This window comes from Mustela erminea, chromosome 9 (assembly GCF_009829155.1).
Source record: "Mustela erminea isolate mMusErm1 chromosome 9, mMusErm1.Pri, whole genome shotgun sequence".
Taxonomy (NCBI): Eukaryota; Metazoa; Chordata; class Mammalia; order Carnivora; family Mustelidae; genus Mustela; species Mustela erminea.
The window spans coordinates 85,791,776-85,807,805 of record NC_045622.1 but is presented as its reverse complement, the minus strand read 5'-3'; the positions used below and the strand labels follow the sequence as shown (position 1 = coordinate 85,807,805).

The 16,030-nt window shown below is 60.1% G+C and overlaps 1 protein-coding gene across 2 annotated transcripts in view; it reads left to right on the top strand.

The window, feature by feature from the left end:
• Window positions 1-15,252, top strand: part of ABTB2 (ankyrin repeat and BTB domain containing 2) — a 172,806-nt gene extending 157,554 nt beyond the window's left edge. For both annotated transcript variants that reach the window (XM_032356792.1, XM_032356793.1), the window contains exons 7-17: window positions 358-459; window positions 2,409-2,505; window positions 2,765-2,900; window positions 4,795-5,024; window positions 6,354-6,532; window positions 6,867-6,972; window positions 7,191-7,293; window positions 7,776-7,866; window positions 11,692-11,760; window positions 12,336-12,449; window positions 13,581-15,252. In XM_032356792.1, coding sequence (XP_032212683.1) covers window positions 358-459; window positions 2,409-2,505; window positions 2,765-2,900; window positions 4,795-5,024; window positions 6,354-6,532; window positions 6,867-6,972; window positions 7,191-7,293; window positions 7,776-7,866; window positions 11,692-11,760; window positions 12,336-12,449; window positions 13,581-13,778 — 1,425 coding nt within the window. In that variant the 3' untranslated portion in view covers window positions 13,779-15,252. The remainder of the gene's footprint in view (window positions 1-357; window positions 460-2,408; window positions 2,506-2,764; window positions 2,901-4,794; window positions 5,025-6,353; window positions 6,533-6,866; window positions 6,973-7,190; window positions 7,294-7,775; window positions 7,867-11,691; window positions 11,761-12,335; window positions 12,450-13,580) is intronic.
• Window positions 15,253-16,030: the final 778 nt, after the last annotated feature.

Genomic DNA, 16,030 nt, shown 5'->3' with positions numbered 1-16,030 from the left:
GGAGGAACGGGAACGCAGATGCTGAGGGCACTTCTGCTCTCACCTGGGCTTCCCATCCGAGAGCGGGGAGCAGAGCAGACAGAATGGGCTTGGTTCTGTTTCCGGGACAGCCTCATCCCTGCCGTGTCCCTACCCAGGAAGGGTGGCGCTCACCGATCATCCTGCCAAGTCTTGTCTGCGGCAGTGCAGGGGTCGGGGGGCTTCATGCAGACATGACTAGGGCAACAGAAGGCACGCAAAGGGGCTCCTAGTCACCCTCCCAGCCGATGCGCCCCCTTGCTCAGGTGCCTGGGTCACCTGCCCGGGAATGGCACTTGCCCACCTGAAAAAAAATGGCTCCTTTGTGGTATTTTCCAGGTTCCAAGCAACTCTCCCAGACACCCCTCCATCCACCCCGACAGCCGGCACTGGACCTCGCTGACGTTCGCTGTGCTTCACGGGCACATCTCTGTGGTGCAGGTGAGTGTCCACCACGTGTGCAGGGAGCCCTCGCCTGCCCGGGGGGCCAGGCCCCGAAAGTAGCCCTGCCTGGAATCCGAGAGAGCAGAGGTGCTGCTTTGGGCCTCTCTCCGAGTCAGCAGGACAGACCCCCCTGCCCCTCACGGTTTGGCTCAGGGAGAGGGTTTAGGATAAGGATACGTGTGCAATTTTAGGGAACAAGCCCAGGTCCAGGCAGGCATCTCCGTATCAGTCCGGGAGTCTGCGGGCTTACTGGAATGGCACGTGGGCTCCTTTTTCTCTCCTCCGATCGTCTTCCCCACCTGTAGCCCTTTCTGCTCCCTGGCCCCATTTCTGGGTGTCCTTCTGGTTCTGCCCATCCCCATTCAAGGCTTAGTCTGTGGATTCCCAGTTCCTGAGAGGACTCAGAGCGGCACAGCTCACCTGGCCAGACAGGCCACGCCCTGTCGTGCCCACGATGGCCCAGATAGCTGTGGCTGGGGTGAGAGTGAGGCTCCAGCCCAGAAGGAGAGCCGAGCAGCGGCTCACCCCACATAGGCCACCAGCCACTCTGCCACTCGACTCCCAGAGTACTTTGCTCCTCGGGCCACTGGGGTGCACGGGGTTGCACACTCCTTCCTGGGAGTTCATGCGTCCGCCTCGCAGACTGTCTGCTAGACGGCAGGTTTTCTGAGGGCAGGGGCCGTGCCCAGGCTGTTGCCTGTCGCAGCGACTCGGTCGTGGGTCTGCACTAGGCCAGCTGCCGTCCTCTGCCTGCTTGCCACTTCCTGCCCTCCTGAGCACTGAGCAGAGCTCCAGCCTAGCCCAGACCGGCCGGCAGGGCTGTGCCCCAGACCTGCCTGGACTGGGGCCCAGTTTCACCCCATCAGGCGGGCCTCCACCTCCCCCACCTTGGCGCACTGGCTCGGGCAGCAGGGCCACAGCTGGTTTCTGACTGATGAGAGCCTCCGGCCGACAGCCATTCCCCACTTCCCACATGCCAGAGCCCAGGCTTGGCGGTCAGCCTCGCCCCCCCCATGCCTGGTCTGCAGGTGTGCGGTGGGCGGGGTTTCCCCTAGATTTGGAGAAGGCTGTGGGTTTGGTGTCAGAAACCCAGGAAGGATCTCAGGGCTCCCTCCGGAGCAGCCAGTCAGGGAAGGTGAGGTGCAGCTCAGAGTCACCTGCTAGAGCTTCATGGACGCCACCCCTGCCCCAAGGCAAAGCCAGGCCTGGCTCGGCTGGAACTGCTTGGCGTCTGTTAGCCCTGCACCATCTTGTCCCTGCCAGAAGGGAGAGAAGTGTCCCGGACAGCGAGGTCTTGCCCCAGCCCCGTGCCTCCCCATCTTGCCTGCTGGACTCCTCTGGTGAGACCCCATGAGGCCTTTGGTTACGATCCCTGTTGTGGGCTCAGCACCATTCCATTTCATCCCCAGCATGGCAGCAAGGCAGGCCTCTGGCCATTTTTCAGATGAGGAAGACTGAGGCCTTGGGAGTTGAGCTCATTCCCCACCTGAGGTCACTCACTGGTTAGCAGCCAGCACTGACACTCAGCTCTTTCTGACTCTAACACCTCTCCCTTTCCCACTACCTCTGCTGCCTCCCAGAACCTCAGTTTCCCCTGGTAGATGGGGGGTGATACTTTCTGTTCTGCTCACTTGCATAAGTTCTTAGAAAGGTCACTGCAAACAATTCATAGGAAAGCATTTGAAAAACAGGCTCCAAGGCGCCCACAAGCTCAGGGCCTTGATCCAAAGCCACAAAAGTGGATGTGAAGATTCTAGAAACTTGAAGCCCTGAGGGTAACTTCAAGTTCCAGAGTTTAGGTTCCTCAGCTGCCCAGGTGAACTGGGTCTTGGCCACATGCCTGGAGGGAACCAGAGGCCCTTCGCCCAAAGCCTCCCCTGCCACATCCCAGCCAGTCCCCGCCACGCTGATGTGTCCTGCCCCCTGTCCTGCCCTGTGCCCTGCAGCTGCTGCTGGATGCCGGGGCCCACGTGGAGGGCTCTGCAGTGAGTGGCGGTGAGGACAGCTACACAGAGACCCCTCTGCAGCTTGCCTCCGCAGCCGGTAGGTATACGGCAGTTGCCCTGCCCAGCAGCCCCCCTGCCACACCAAGGGGTCCTCCCGGCCGGGTCAGCAGCCAGACTCGCGGCCACATGCCCAGGTCCCTGAAGCAAGCCCGGATACGCCTCCTTCTGGACCCCTGGGGACTCCCCCTCACCCTGTTCATCCTCCTTTCTATGGAGCTCGGGAACTGGACAGCAGCCCGTAGAGGCGCACGGTGAGAGGGGCAGTGGTAGCACCCTCTGTCCGCCTTGCCTTCCAGGGAACTACGAGCTGGTCAGCTTGCTGCTGAGCCGAGGTGCTGACCCCCTACTCAGCATGCTCGAAGCCAATGGCATGGCCTCCTCCCTCCATGAGGACATGAACTGTTTCAGCCACTCGGCCGCCCATGGCCACAGGTATGCACCTGGGGTTCCTGTCCCATGTGATACAGGAGCATGAAACAGCCTTTCAGGGGCCCAAGTCCCCCATGGGGAGCAGAAGAGCTAGAGATCTTTCTAGATGGGGGGTCTGCGTGGAAGCCGCCCAGAAAGAAGATACAGGTCCTCAAAGAACAGAGAGGCCTCCGATGTCGGAGAGACACTGGGTGGTGGGGACGGCCCCCACCTCCTGGTGGAGCTGGGACTGCCACTGGGTATCCCACTTCTTGTAGACTCTCCCCTGCACGCTCTGGCCCACCCTGGGGCCAGTCCCCTCCCATGCTTGTCCCCTCCTGTGTTCCCTGGGTAGTTATTTCCTGGGGCTCCAAGGGCCTCGCATAGCATATGCTTGCCCTGAAGAGCCTCCTGGCGGCTGTGTGGGAAATCACATCCCCCTCTGGGAGCAGATGGCAGACCTTGCTTTGTGGGAGCCAGATCTGCCCAGGGGTGTGGCGGGGCGGGCAGCAGGCTACGACCAGAGCCATCCGGCAGCTCTGGAGCTGAGTAGGGGGCAGACGAAGACAAGAGAGGAGGTTATCAGAAGCCAAAAAGGGGGCCCGGAGGGAAGGGTGGGCTGGACAATGACTTCCTATTCTCCAACGCTGTTCTCAAAAGCAGTGCGCCTTCTGTGGCCTCCTCCCTAGAATGCTTTCTTCTCTGGCCTCTGCCGATGCCGTCCCTGCTCAGCCACCAAAACTCACCCTCCCCTCCGCCCCCCAGGGCCATACTGCACACCCGTGCTACTAGGCCTTTTCCCCCAGCGGCCGGTGGTTTCCCTATTGTAGCCTCTTCACCCTGTGCAGACACGCTCTGTCCACACATCTGCTTCCCATTTCTCTCTCTGGAACATGGGATTTGGGGGGCAGGGGTGGTGGCCGGCTCACCTTCCCATACCAGTGCACGGCACAAGTGAGGCGCTCTATAAGCTCGGTGAGCTAACAAGACAACAGCAGGATGATCCTGGGTCTCTCGAGAGGGTCTCTGCCTGGTGCGGCGTCACCTCTGTCACAGACGGGGAGCTGGCTGGGCAGGGCTGCTGGGAGGAGGCTCAGCCCCCCCAGGTGACCTGTGGACCTGCCCCCCACTGCAGCCATCCCAGGCCGCAGGATGTGACAGAATGAGGGGTACGGAGCCAGCAGTCCTGGGTCCACACTCCTGCCCCATGTGACCTTGAGTGCAACGCAGTCATCAGCCATGAGCGGTGGGGTCCCGGGGCTCTCACAGGGTTAATGCAATGCCACGGTGCACGGGAATGTGCTCCGTCAAGTCCAGTATCCTCCACACGGGAGTCCATGTGACCGGCTTCTTGCCTTCAGCTCGTTGTTGTTTGTGGCAGGCCGGGAAACAAAGCATATGAATATGTCCTGGGTTTCAGACCCTTCCCGCAAGTACGGTTGACTGTCACCTCAGGGTTCTGCTACGTGTCAGGCTCTACATCTGATGCTGTCCATTGGCCTCCCGTTAACCCTGGAAGAGGGTGACATGGACACCCCACTCCACAGATGACAGTGCAGTCAGGGCACAGAGAGGCAGAGAAACCCATCTGAAATCACACAGCCAGGAGGGCAGGGCCAGCTTAGCCCCAAAGCCCATGACTAAGTAGTACCAGGATGGTGGTGACAGGGGCAGAGGTGTGTCTTGCCAGGGCCAGTCCCTCCGAACACCCCCCCTGCCTTGCTCAGGTGGCTATAGATGGAGGGTGCTGGGAGCCCCGGCCCAGCCTGCCTGGGAGGGGAAGGCTGTGAGCCCCTAGTGCCCACAGGTGGCCTACACCAGCCCATCGAGGCCACGGGGCTCAGGAGGGCAACTCTGGTGAGCACCGTCCATGGCGAGGACCTCAGGCACTCCCCCTCCATCATCCCTGGGCCTGCAGGAACGTCCTGAGGAAGCTCCTGACACAGCCCCAGCAGGCCAAAGCTGACGTCCTGTCCCTGGAGGAGATCCTGGCCGAGGGCGTGGAGGAGAGCGACACCTCCAGCCAGGGCAGCAGCAGCGAGGGGCCCGTGCGGCTGAGCCGGACCCGCACGAAAGCCCTGCAGGAGGCCATGTACTATAGCGCTGAGCACGGCTATGTGGACATCACCATGGAGCTGCGGGCACTGGGTGAGGCCCCACGCACGTTCACACACGTGCACACACAAACACTCGACCACTCTCTAACAGACGGGAGGAGGGCTGGGCCCACAGGGGCAGACAGGCATCGGGCGGGACTCCATCTCCGTGGGCCTGACAGTGGCTGGCGGGGCAGGAGAGGCCGTGAGCCTCAGCTGGTCCTCCATGGGGGTCCTCCTTGGAGTGCATTGAGAGGGCATCGGCCCAGCCCTCCAGCCTCAGGCCCTTCCTCCTCCCTGGTGGGAGCTTTGCAGCCCCCAACCTGGTTGTGGCCTGGGATGTGTGGCCCCCGGAACATCTGTGTCACTAGGAGTCAACGTTTCTGGTCAGTTAGAGGCCAGTTTCTGGCCTTGTCCTGTGACGTGGCCAGACTCGTTCGCTCCTCGGGTCTGTGAGTCTGTGGATGCTCCTGCCTTCAGGGAGGCCGCTCAGACAGGCAGACCTGGGTGAGACCCAGCCGTTCCGCCGTCACTGATGCTGCAGAGTCTCGTCTAAGACCGTGACGTCCTGCAAGGCCCGGAGCCAGCTCTCCATGAGCTCTGCATGTCCTCTGCGGGAGGGCAGCTGGGCTTACTGTCCCAGCAGCCACCACACACATGTGCCCAGCCTGGGCCAGGGGACTGGAGGCCATACCTTCTTGCTGCCAGTCAGGCTCAGTGTTCTTCCCTGTAAGATGGGTGCATCATTCCTAGCTACAGACAGAACACCGAGGATGCTAATGCTTCCTATGTCATTGTCTCCCTGGGGAATGCCATCGTCCATTCTTTTTTTTTTTTTAATTCCACAGTGAGGCTGGGGGGTAAGAAGCTATCTCTCTAATTACCAAGGAAATTACTAGCTTTTGTCATGACCTCCACAAAATAGTTTTAAGTTACTTTATGGCCCTACTGACACCCTCCAGGGAGCTGATACACAGTAATTACACACCACTGGATGCCAGTGCTCTGAGTGCTGGACAGGCGTGGGCCGGGGTGTCCGTGCTAGATAGGTCACCTGGCCAGCCCCCGTAATTGTTAGGTCTTCCCAGTAAGTAGTCGCGGGGCCCCACAAACAGTGGGGCTGGCATGGCCCCAGGCTGAGCTGTCTGGGTGCCCTGTGCTCGGGCCGGAGCCATTCCCCTGCCTTATCTGATGGGCACCTGAAGTCCCCTCTGACCTCTCGGCAGGGCCAGTCGGGGTCCGTGAAGCTCCCCTGCCCTGGCTCGAGAGCCCCTCGGCCTGAGGGAACCGGACGGGAGCCCATCTGAACAGGGGGTCGCTGTGCAGTGGGCTCGGGGGGTCCATGTGCTGCAGAGGTGATGAGCGCCCGCCCTCCCGCCAGGTGTCCCCTGGAAGCTGCACGTGTGGATCGAGTCTCTGAGGACCTCCTTCTCCCAGTCGCGCTACTCGGTGGTGCAGAGCCTCCTGCGGGACTTCAGCTCCATCAAGGAGGAGGAGTACAACGAGGAGCTGGTGACCGAGGGCCTGCAGCTCATGTTTGACATCCTCAAGACCAGTAAGGTGAGTGACGTCAGCGGGTCCCCACCCCGAGCGCCGGGCCGGCTGGGTACCCGGGCCGGCCGCGGCCAGACAGGCGCAGACCCCCTCCCACACACCCTGCACCCTGACTGCCGCGGCCCGGCTGCAGAGCCCGGGGGAGCTGTCGGGGCTGGGGCCCGGCCAGAGAAGCCACCTAGGGTCTCCGCGATGGGGGAACAGGCATCTCCCACCAGGCCAGATCCAGGAGGAGCAAAGGCCGGTGGCTGCTCCGAACCTTCAGAAAGGAGCCCACTGTGTCTGCTGCCATGGCCATGGCCGGCGGGCTCACCACGCCTCTCTCTCCTCTGCCCGGCAGAATGACGCAGTCACCCAGCAGCTGGCCGCCATCTTCATGCACTGCTACGGCAGCAGCCCGGTGCCCAGCATCCCCGAGATCCGGAAGACCCTGCCTGCCAGGCTAGGTGAGGCTCGCCCCGTGGCTACCCGCACCTCGTCCTTTCCAGGGGAAATCTGTTTCTCTCCCACAGATCTTGGTCTCCTGTTCCCCATTCTTGGCACCGAGGACCTGGCCCCAGTGTCTCTGTTCTTCCCCTTTATAGCCCCACCCTGGCCTCTCGGAATGCTTACCCAATCCCCCGGGGCGCCCTTGGTCATGTCTCTTATGTCCCTTTGGCCATAGATCCTCACTTTCTGAATAACAAGGAGATGTCCGACGTGACCTTCCTAGTGGAAGGAAAGCTGTTCTATGCACACAAGGTCCTGCTGGTGACAGCTTCTAACAGGTAGGCCGCCTCGGGGAACAGGCCCCAGCTTCGGCCCTGGATGGGCGGGGGAGGCTTCCAGTAGACGGGAGGAGACACAGGTTCCTTAGAGGAGCCTCTGCCCTGCGGAGATGGGTCCTGTGGACAGGGGGCCGTAGGGGTGGGACCCAGAGCTCTCCAGGAGACGCGCTGCAGTAGCATTCTTCCTAGTCGAGGTACTGCTTCTGATTATTAGAAAATGTTCTGGAATGAAGAGTCACTTTTCAGGCCAGAGGCATCACAGTCACTGACGGGGGGCAGTGGGGACAGATCGAGGCCCAGCCTGGCTGTCAGCCTAGGATGATGTAAGCTGCCATTTGTGAGGATTATTTTGGGAGCTGCAGTAATTTTAAAAATGTCCCGTCTCCCGGTGACCAGTCGGGTGATGGATGGTGCCATTACTGCCCCGTGATGAAGTCAAAGTCATTTGCGAGACCTGCCTCGTTTCACCCCCTTTCCTCCAGGTTCAAGACGCTGATGACCAATAAATCAGAACAAGACGGCGACAGTGGCAAAACCATCGAGATCAGCGACATGAAGTACCACATTTTCCAGGTGTGTGAGCCTCCGTGCTGCTGCACACGTCTCAGGGCAGGGGTGGCCTCCCCCAGCGCCCCCTGGCTTTGTCTGTCTCGGCTGGGAGGCAGCTGGGAGTTGGCCGTCTTGTTCTCCAACCCCCCCTGCCTTCTGCGTTCACTCACTCCATTGTCGGCCAGTCGCGGCCAGAGAGTCTGGAGGGAGGAGGCCGGCTGGGATGTCAGCCGAGCCCCCACTGAGGGCCCCTTTCTGAGAAGTGGCGACTCTAGGTCTCCAGCCTGTGCGGTGGGCCCCAGGCTTCAGGGACGACCCCCAGGGGCTGGGACTGAGGCCAGGGAGCAGCCGGTGTGGGGTCCAGGGTCGAGCCCTGCACAGGACGGCTTTGTGACCTAGTGAGACGGTGAGACGGGTCACTGTCACAGGAGCACAGGGAGGAGCCATCGAAAATGACCTAGTTCCCCCCTCATGCGGTCTTCACCCACTTACTATTAGCGTTTCATTGTCCCTGGACACCGTGGGTACAGCAGTAAACAGGACAAGGACCGGCCCTCTAGGAGATGGGACTCTGAGAGTGAGAGGTGTGGGGACAGTGCGGGGAGTGCAGGAACGGGGCATCTAACCCCCAGCTGCAGCGCCTCCTGCGGTCTGCGGCCCTCTGCTGGCAGGGGCAAGCTCAGGCAGGGGGGACAATGCAGGCCAAACTCCAGAAGCAGAGACCACAACATGCTCCAGAAACGCCCTCTAGTCCAGTCTGCTGCCCTGAGAGCCAGCGCAGGAATGGTTTGACCTTTAACCCTTTGACCTTTAACACAGGAATCTCCTGAAAAGTGCTGACCGCTAGCACTTAGGCAGGCGTGGTTCCAAGCGCTTTGCCGCTGTTAAGCTTCGGAGCCCAGCACCCTCCTAGGAGGGGTGGGTGTTATTCCCCGTGGGTAGATGAGTCAGAGGCACAGAGAAGTTGAGGGACTTGCCTGAGGTCACACAGCGAGAGTGACAGGGTCAGGATTCACACCCAGGCTGTGTGGAATGGCCCAGTTTGCATTTACAAAGCTCACGACCCCAGCCAGGGTGCCATGTAGGAGGCTGCAGAGAAATCCAGTTGCGTGATGAAGGTGAGGAGGGACGGAGGAAGGCGCATGACAGGAGAGGGGACCGGCCCAGGGACTGACAGGGAAGAGGTGAGGCCCAGGGTCTGGCCCGGCAGCAGAGTGGGGCGTCTCCTCTTCCCCCTTTCCCCTCCCTTGATCCGAACTCCCTGGGCAGGCGGCAGCTCAAGAAACTCATTTGGCTACGAAGCCCAGTGTCTGGGTGAATTGGAACCTGAGGTGAGGGTCAGTCAGATGCAGGAGGGCAGTGCACGGGCGGCAGCAGGGCGTGTGCGCGCATCCAGGGGACCACTGCCCCGGCGCTGCCCGGCGAGGCCGCGCTTGCCCAGTGTGGGGGAGGCCCGTGCCAGAGCAGCCTCAGCCCCTTTGACGGCTTCTCGGAGCTGCAGGGAGAGTCCCCGGGAACATTAGATCCACCATCCACAGTGCACACGGGCCTGGGAAATGTGGGCTCTGTGGCTCGAGAACTCCACCCCCACAGCAGAGCCCTGTGTCGGGGGCAGCCTCTAGATGAGACTTCTGCTCTCTGGGCTGCTTGGAGCACTCTTCGGTCCTCCGCGGGAGCTTCCAGACAAAGCCTGCAGGGTTCAGAGCAGCCCCTGAGTAGCTCCCTGGCTTCCACAGCCCTGGGAGAGAGAGGGAGGGAGGGAAGGAAGTCCGTCATGATCTGCGCTTTCCAGTGGAGTAAACAGGCCCAAGGAGCTCTGAGCTCGGCCATCCAGGAGAAGGGTAATGCAAGCCACCTGTGGAATGTAACATTTTGTAGTAGCCACAGAAACCTCGAAAAGGAAGTAGGCGAAATTAATTTGGATAATATATTATTTAACTCTTTATAGCCCAGATATTACATGCAGTCAATATAAAAAATAATGACCTATCTTACGTCTTTTTCATACTAAGTTTTTGAAATCCACTGTGTATCTGACACAGCACATCTCTATTCAGACCAGTCTTACTTCAAATGCTTGAAAGTTACACTTGACCAGTGGCTGTGGCATTAGTGCTAGTCTAGACACTTGCCAAGGTCACTGCCAACTAAACCCAGGCCTGTGAGGAACAGCCCTGCCGGTCTTATCTGGCTCTACCCCAATCCTATCCGTGCAGTGTCTGCAGCCTTCCTGCATTTGGGTTCCTGGGATCCTATTCAGCCCAGAAGCAAACTGTGCTTTCCCTCTGCAGCTGATCCCATCCAGGCCTTGCCCAGAGCCAGGGGCAGCCTGCTGGGAGGCCTATGACTCCCGTCATGCCTGGGGGCTGCCGGGCTGGGTAAAACCCATCTATCCAGGCCTGCCGGCCACCCAGTTCTCTCAAAAAGGTTCCGAGGGAGCAGTTCTGGTCTGACTTCCGTGGATTAATACTCATTCAGGTGACCTCAGGGAACTCCAGGGGCCACCGTGGGCTGCACCTTGTCCAAACCAGCTCCTGAAGGTGGAGGCTGGGAAGGGGAGCTGCACCCCTGCTTCCCCTCTTGCTGAGGGGCTGCCCTGAGGCCCTTAGCCTCTGATCCTGGGAGCTCGTGCCCACCCACCCACTCCACTCCCAGGCCCAGGCCAGGGGCTTTTGCCCTGGCTCATCCAAGGCTCCCAGCCCAGCCCAGAGGGTGGTGGAAAAGCCCAGGCCTGGGGCCCCCTGAGGCACACGCCTCCTGGAGGGGCAGACGCGTAATGCAGAGCACCCTGTATGTGCTCCAGCAGGGGCTATGGAAGGCCTGTAGTGCCCACCAATCTGTGGTTGGGGGTTGGATGAAGGTGTCAGGCACAGACCCTGAGCCTGGACAGACTGCCGGGCCATCTCCACACCCCCATGCCCCCGGGATTGGGCTCCTTTCCCTAGACCCTCTGGTGCCTCTTGTAGCCCGGGGGCCGTGCTGCTAACAGAGCCCAACTGTGCCGGCTGGAGCCGTGTTTACTTGCACCCTTGCCAGCTCCTCGCTGGGGCGGGTTCTGCAGCCAGCCAGTGCGAACCGCTTTTCTTTTTCCAGTGGGGAACTTCCTGGACTCCAGCGTAATGGCAGAGCTCGTAACTTAGACCTCAGCAAAACCAAATGTCGTTCCCCACTCCTGGGCTACCTCATTTGATATCCTGGGCCCTCTGTTCCCAGAAGCCCCGGGCAGGTCTGGGCCGGGCAGCGAGGTGACCTCTGGAGCAGATCCCAACCCCAGCTCTGGGCCTGCCATGCAAGGGAACAAATCTGGGGGTGGGGGTAGGGAGAGACAGGGTCTGGCTCTCACCTCCACATTGGAGTCCCAGCGCAGACAGGAAAGTTGGAAGCAGCTTCTGAGCACAGTTCCCCCCGCCCCAGGCCCACGTTTAAAATGTAGGTGAGAGAAATGCACAGTGTGTGGCCTGGGGGTCTGGTGCCGGGATCAGGAGACTGGAGTGACTCGAGCCATGCTGCCTACCCGTCCCCCTGAGCCTCGGTTTCCCCATCTGTGAAGAGTACCTTCCCTTCTGGGCTCCCAGGGCTGTCCTGAGGATCAGAACAGAGCCACCGCCTGGAGGGAGGCCTGTCCTACGCGCAGGCAACCAGGAGGAAGAGTCTCTGGACTGACTTCTCGAAACTGCACAGACACAAACTGTAGCTTCAGGGAGTTGGGGGAGGTGTGTGTGTCCCCCTATGGAGGGATGGAGGGCACAGCCAGGCCCAAGGCGAAGAGTGGCCCTCTGCTGGGGGCAAATAAGGACATGGGACTCGTGGGTCCATTTGGTGTTCACGTGGGGCCTCTTCCTGCCGCAGATGATGATGCAGTATCTGTACTACGGAGGGACAGAAGCCTTGGACATCCCAGCCGCTGACATCCTGGAGGTGAGCCTCCACGCTGGGGAGAGGACTGGGAGCCCGTGTGCCCTGTGCCCTGTGCCCAGCTGCTGGCACTCAGGGACCGGGCATTTGGAGAGCCGAGAGGAGAGGCGGCCTCTTCCAGGACCTTCCCTGCTGGTCCTTTCTCTTCCTGTAACAGGAAGGGCCCTTTGCCCACCCACCTTCTGGGCCAGGCCTGGGGGAGGGGGCAGAGCCACGGGGAGGAAGGGCTTCGGTGTCGGGCCCAGCGGGATCAAAGGCAGCCCAGCCTCCCACTCACCTCCTCACCGCTTAGAAAACGACCCCATGCTAGTCGCGACACAGGCCATTCCTCTGTGTCAGGAATCCCATCCCGTGTCTGTCCCCCGTCCTGTGCCTTCCAAAGTGTCCCAGCAAGTACCTAGGTGACCTAGAACAGAAAGAATCAGTCCTCGGACTTGACCTGCGGAGGCAGGCGGGGCCCCGAGGATTAGGAGAAACCAGGGCCTGCGGCACGCTGCCCGGAGTAGCTTTCTGTTCCCCCATGCCTGGGCCACAGGCCTGGCTGCCCACGTCCAAGGCCACGTCTGCCTCCCCACCAGCTGCTGTCGGCTGCCAGCCTGTTCCAGCTGGATGCCCTGCAGAGACACTGCGAGATCCTGTGCTCTCAGACCCTCAGCGTGGAGAGTGCCGTGAACACCTACAAGTACGCCAAGGTGAGCGCCACGCTGCCTGCTGCCTCCCGGGGGCTCGGCTCCTCTGGGGCCTCAGCTGCAGCTGCCTTGGGAAGGACTGGACGGGGGTGAGCCGTGCTCCCCGCAGCCCGGGAGGCGGGCTTCCCAGGCTGGGGGGCCTGGGCCAAAGGGCTAAGCTTCCCTGTGTTAGATCACTTCCTTAGGTTCCTCCTTGATTTTTTCCCCAACCTGTTCTTGTGACCTTACCCCCTCGGTGCACAGTACAGCCACTGGCTCAGGTGCTCGTGCTCAAAACTTGGGAGCACTGCCCCCAAACTGCCCCATCTTGGCTGGCTCCCTCCCTGTGAGCACATCAGCAGTGTGTCTACTCTCTTCCATGTCCGCTGTGCCCACCCAGCCTCCCCTCTCCAGACCATGACCTGGGCCTGGCCTCACCCTCTTGGCTGTCACCCTGCAGGCTCCAGGGTCTTTGACAAAGACTGTCACTCCTCTACTTAAAGCCTCTCTCCCATGAAGCTTCCTCTGCGGGCAGGCTAAATATCACACTGGCCGGCCCCTTAGGACCCTTCCCACATCTCTTCACCTGCCCCGTGGCTTTCTTAGCTCCTGCCACAGCCCCTGGCTCACCATGAGGCACCTGCCACTGTCCCCACAGCGCTGCCCACCAGCTGCTGTGACCTTCCCTGCTTCTCTGGCTTCTGTGTCTCCCAAAGTAGAACCATCAGCTCTAAGCATACTGCAGGGACCTCGCCCCAGAACTTGGTGTCCGAGGCCTGGCCCGGAGTGGACACTTGGTATTTGTTGAGTTAGAATCTTAACTGAGCATCCACTGGGTGAACTGCTCAGATGCCGGGCTCGGGCTGGGCTCCCCGTCCCCGGCATTGCTAAGGGAGCTTCTGCTCCCACAAGGATGGCCATCCCACAAGGAAGGCCGCCCTTCAGTAATTGCAGCAGTGGGAAGCAGGCAAAGAAAACAATGGCACCAAGAACGGTGATGTTCCTGGTGGTGGAGCTGGGATTTGAGCCTAGATTAGTCTCATCCAGGGGAGAAAATTATGGAAGGAGTCCAGATAAGGGGAAAGCCCCCGGCCCCTGGGCGACATGTGGGGACGTGCAAAGGCCGCAGCTCTCACACTCCCTCTCCCCTCCCAGATCCACAACGCCCCTGAACTGGCCCTGTTCTGTGAAGGCTTCTTCCTCAAGCACATGAAGGCCCTGCTGGAGCAGGACTCCTTCCGGCAGCTCATCTACGGCCGCAACAGCAAGGTGCAGGGCCTGGACCCCCTGCAGGACCTGCAGAGCACCCTGGCCGAGCGCCTTCACTCGGTCTACATCACCTCCCGGGTCTGAAGGTGGAGGCAGCACAGCAGGGCTGCACACCCTCTGGCCGAGGCTCTGGCTCTAGGCATTCCTGGGGAGTGGGAGCAGGTGTTAATGGGGGCATTGGAACAAGTACATACCTGGGGCCTGCGGATGGGTCGGGGCCCCGCTGCGGGGGTGGGATGGGGGCACTGGTTGTAGGCCTCTTTGGAGCCAGGCTCATGGGACTCAGTGTCCCCCCTTTCTGCAGATCTTCCCTCTGGCATCGATCTGTCCTTGGGCAGGTAGATGTGCTCAGAGCCCTCCTGTCACTGGGCAGCGCCACCTTCAACCCCTCTGCCCCGGGGCGGTTTGCTTGATGAGGGATGGGCAGACAAGGCCAAAAGGCAGCCCCTCCCTCCAACCCCCACACTGTTTGCACCTTGGGGGCCACCGTGTACTCACCCTCACGTGCCCCTTCTCCTCTCCTGGAGGTCTTCGGCTGATCCTGATTCACCCCTGCTTGAAACAGTCGACCATGCCTTCCAGGCTCTGACCACTCACAATCCCAAGGCCTCCCCAAGCGCAGACTGTCCCAGCGAGGGCCCTTGGGGGTGTGGGCATCCTGATGAAGGGAGAGAACACACACTCAGGGCCCCAGGCCACTTCATGCAGAAACTGCTCTTTTTTTCCCTCAAGGTCACATCAGAAAGGCTGCCCAAATCTCTGAACTTCTTCCTCAAGGCTGTGCCTTTGTGATGTGAGCCTTCCAGGGTCTGAAGATCCCTGCCCAGAGGGTCACTTAGAGCCGGATTTTCTTTGACGTCTAGGCCTACAGAGACCCTCCTTGGGGGAGCACACCCCTGCTCCATTAGTGTGAAAAGGCAGTTCCCCAGCTGATGCCCACGGACTTCCTGGCTGAGCCAAGGGCGGCGTGGGGTGCACAGGGTGGAATGGGCGAGCCTGCTGGCCTCAGCTTTTGTTGCTGCTGCTTTTAGAGGCCAATCCTGAACCCCCAGCCTAGAGTTAGGCTGCCCCGGGGGCTCAGGAAGCAGGGCACTGGTTGTGGGAACTGCGGGTCCAGGTTAGAAGGGGTGGGGCAGTGGGGCAAGCCGAGGACCTGCTGCAGCTGTCCTGCCTGCCGCAGGCCCGTAGCCCCGGGCTTTCCCAGGTGGAGCCGAGCATCAGGCAGGACGCCTGTCATATTTATGGACCAGACACTGGGGGAGCATCTGGACGGCTTGCTCTGGGTCGAGCCTTCTCTGGGCTGTCTGGCTGCACCTTCGAAACTATTTATTCACCGAGAGCCCTGGCGCTTCAGGAGGCGTCATTTTGGTTACCTTGAAAAGCCCCCAGAGGCTTACAATCTTGGAAAATATTTTTGACTAGCTGCTTGAGCTGGATGTACAAAGGAATAGGCGTTATTTTATTGCTGTAATATTGTATGATACTGTAACTATACATTAATGTCACTTATTGTAAATGTACCATGGTTTTATTAACAATAAACACTTGTTAACAATGACCTTGGTCTTGTCACTCCTGCTAAAGGGTTGCTCAGAGCTGGGCTAACTCCTTGGTTACTCAGGCCTCCAGCCCCTCCAGCTGCAACTACCCTGCACCCCGCCCCCGTGCACGTGCCGCGCACGCACACACACTCACACACACATACTCTTCCCCCAGAACCTGAGCCTGGAGCTGGCCCTTGTTGGGTCCTACTTTTCCTCTTCTGCCAAACAAGGTAGCTGAGGATATAAAATCCTTCTCCTGTGTTTAATACTTATGTGCCATTTATGAGGACAGAAAAGGGGTTTGTGTGGAGTGATGGGAGCCCCTGCCAGGAGTCAGATGGTTGTCAGGGGCTTTTCTGGTCTTCTAGGAGCCCAGGCCACCCCCAGGGCCCTCAGTGGGAACTACTACTAGGGCTGTCTTAACGTCTGCAATTCTTGTGTGGTCCAAACCTGTGTGGCCGGCGAAGTAGAAGCCGGGCCTTCTCTCCCTGATGCGAGGGCACCTGTCCCTCAGTGTCTGCTGCCTCTGGGCCCAGCTGAGCCCAAGCTGGTCAGTGCCATCGGGGAATGAAGAGAGGACAGTTAGCCAGTGACTCGGACCCAAGGGTCTTCTGGGACGGGTTATAGTTTGTTTCAGGTACGAAGTCCAGGCAGAAAGAAAGGTTTTTTAAGTGTTTGCTATCTGAGGCAGGAAAATGTCTACAGTCGCTAGAAAAACTGGCCTGGGTGGCTGTGGTTCAGTAACTGATAGGCCGGAACTCAGAAGCTGAGGGACAACATCAAGACCTCAGG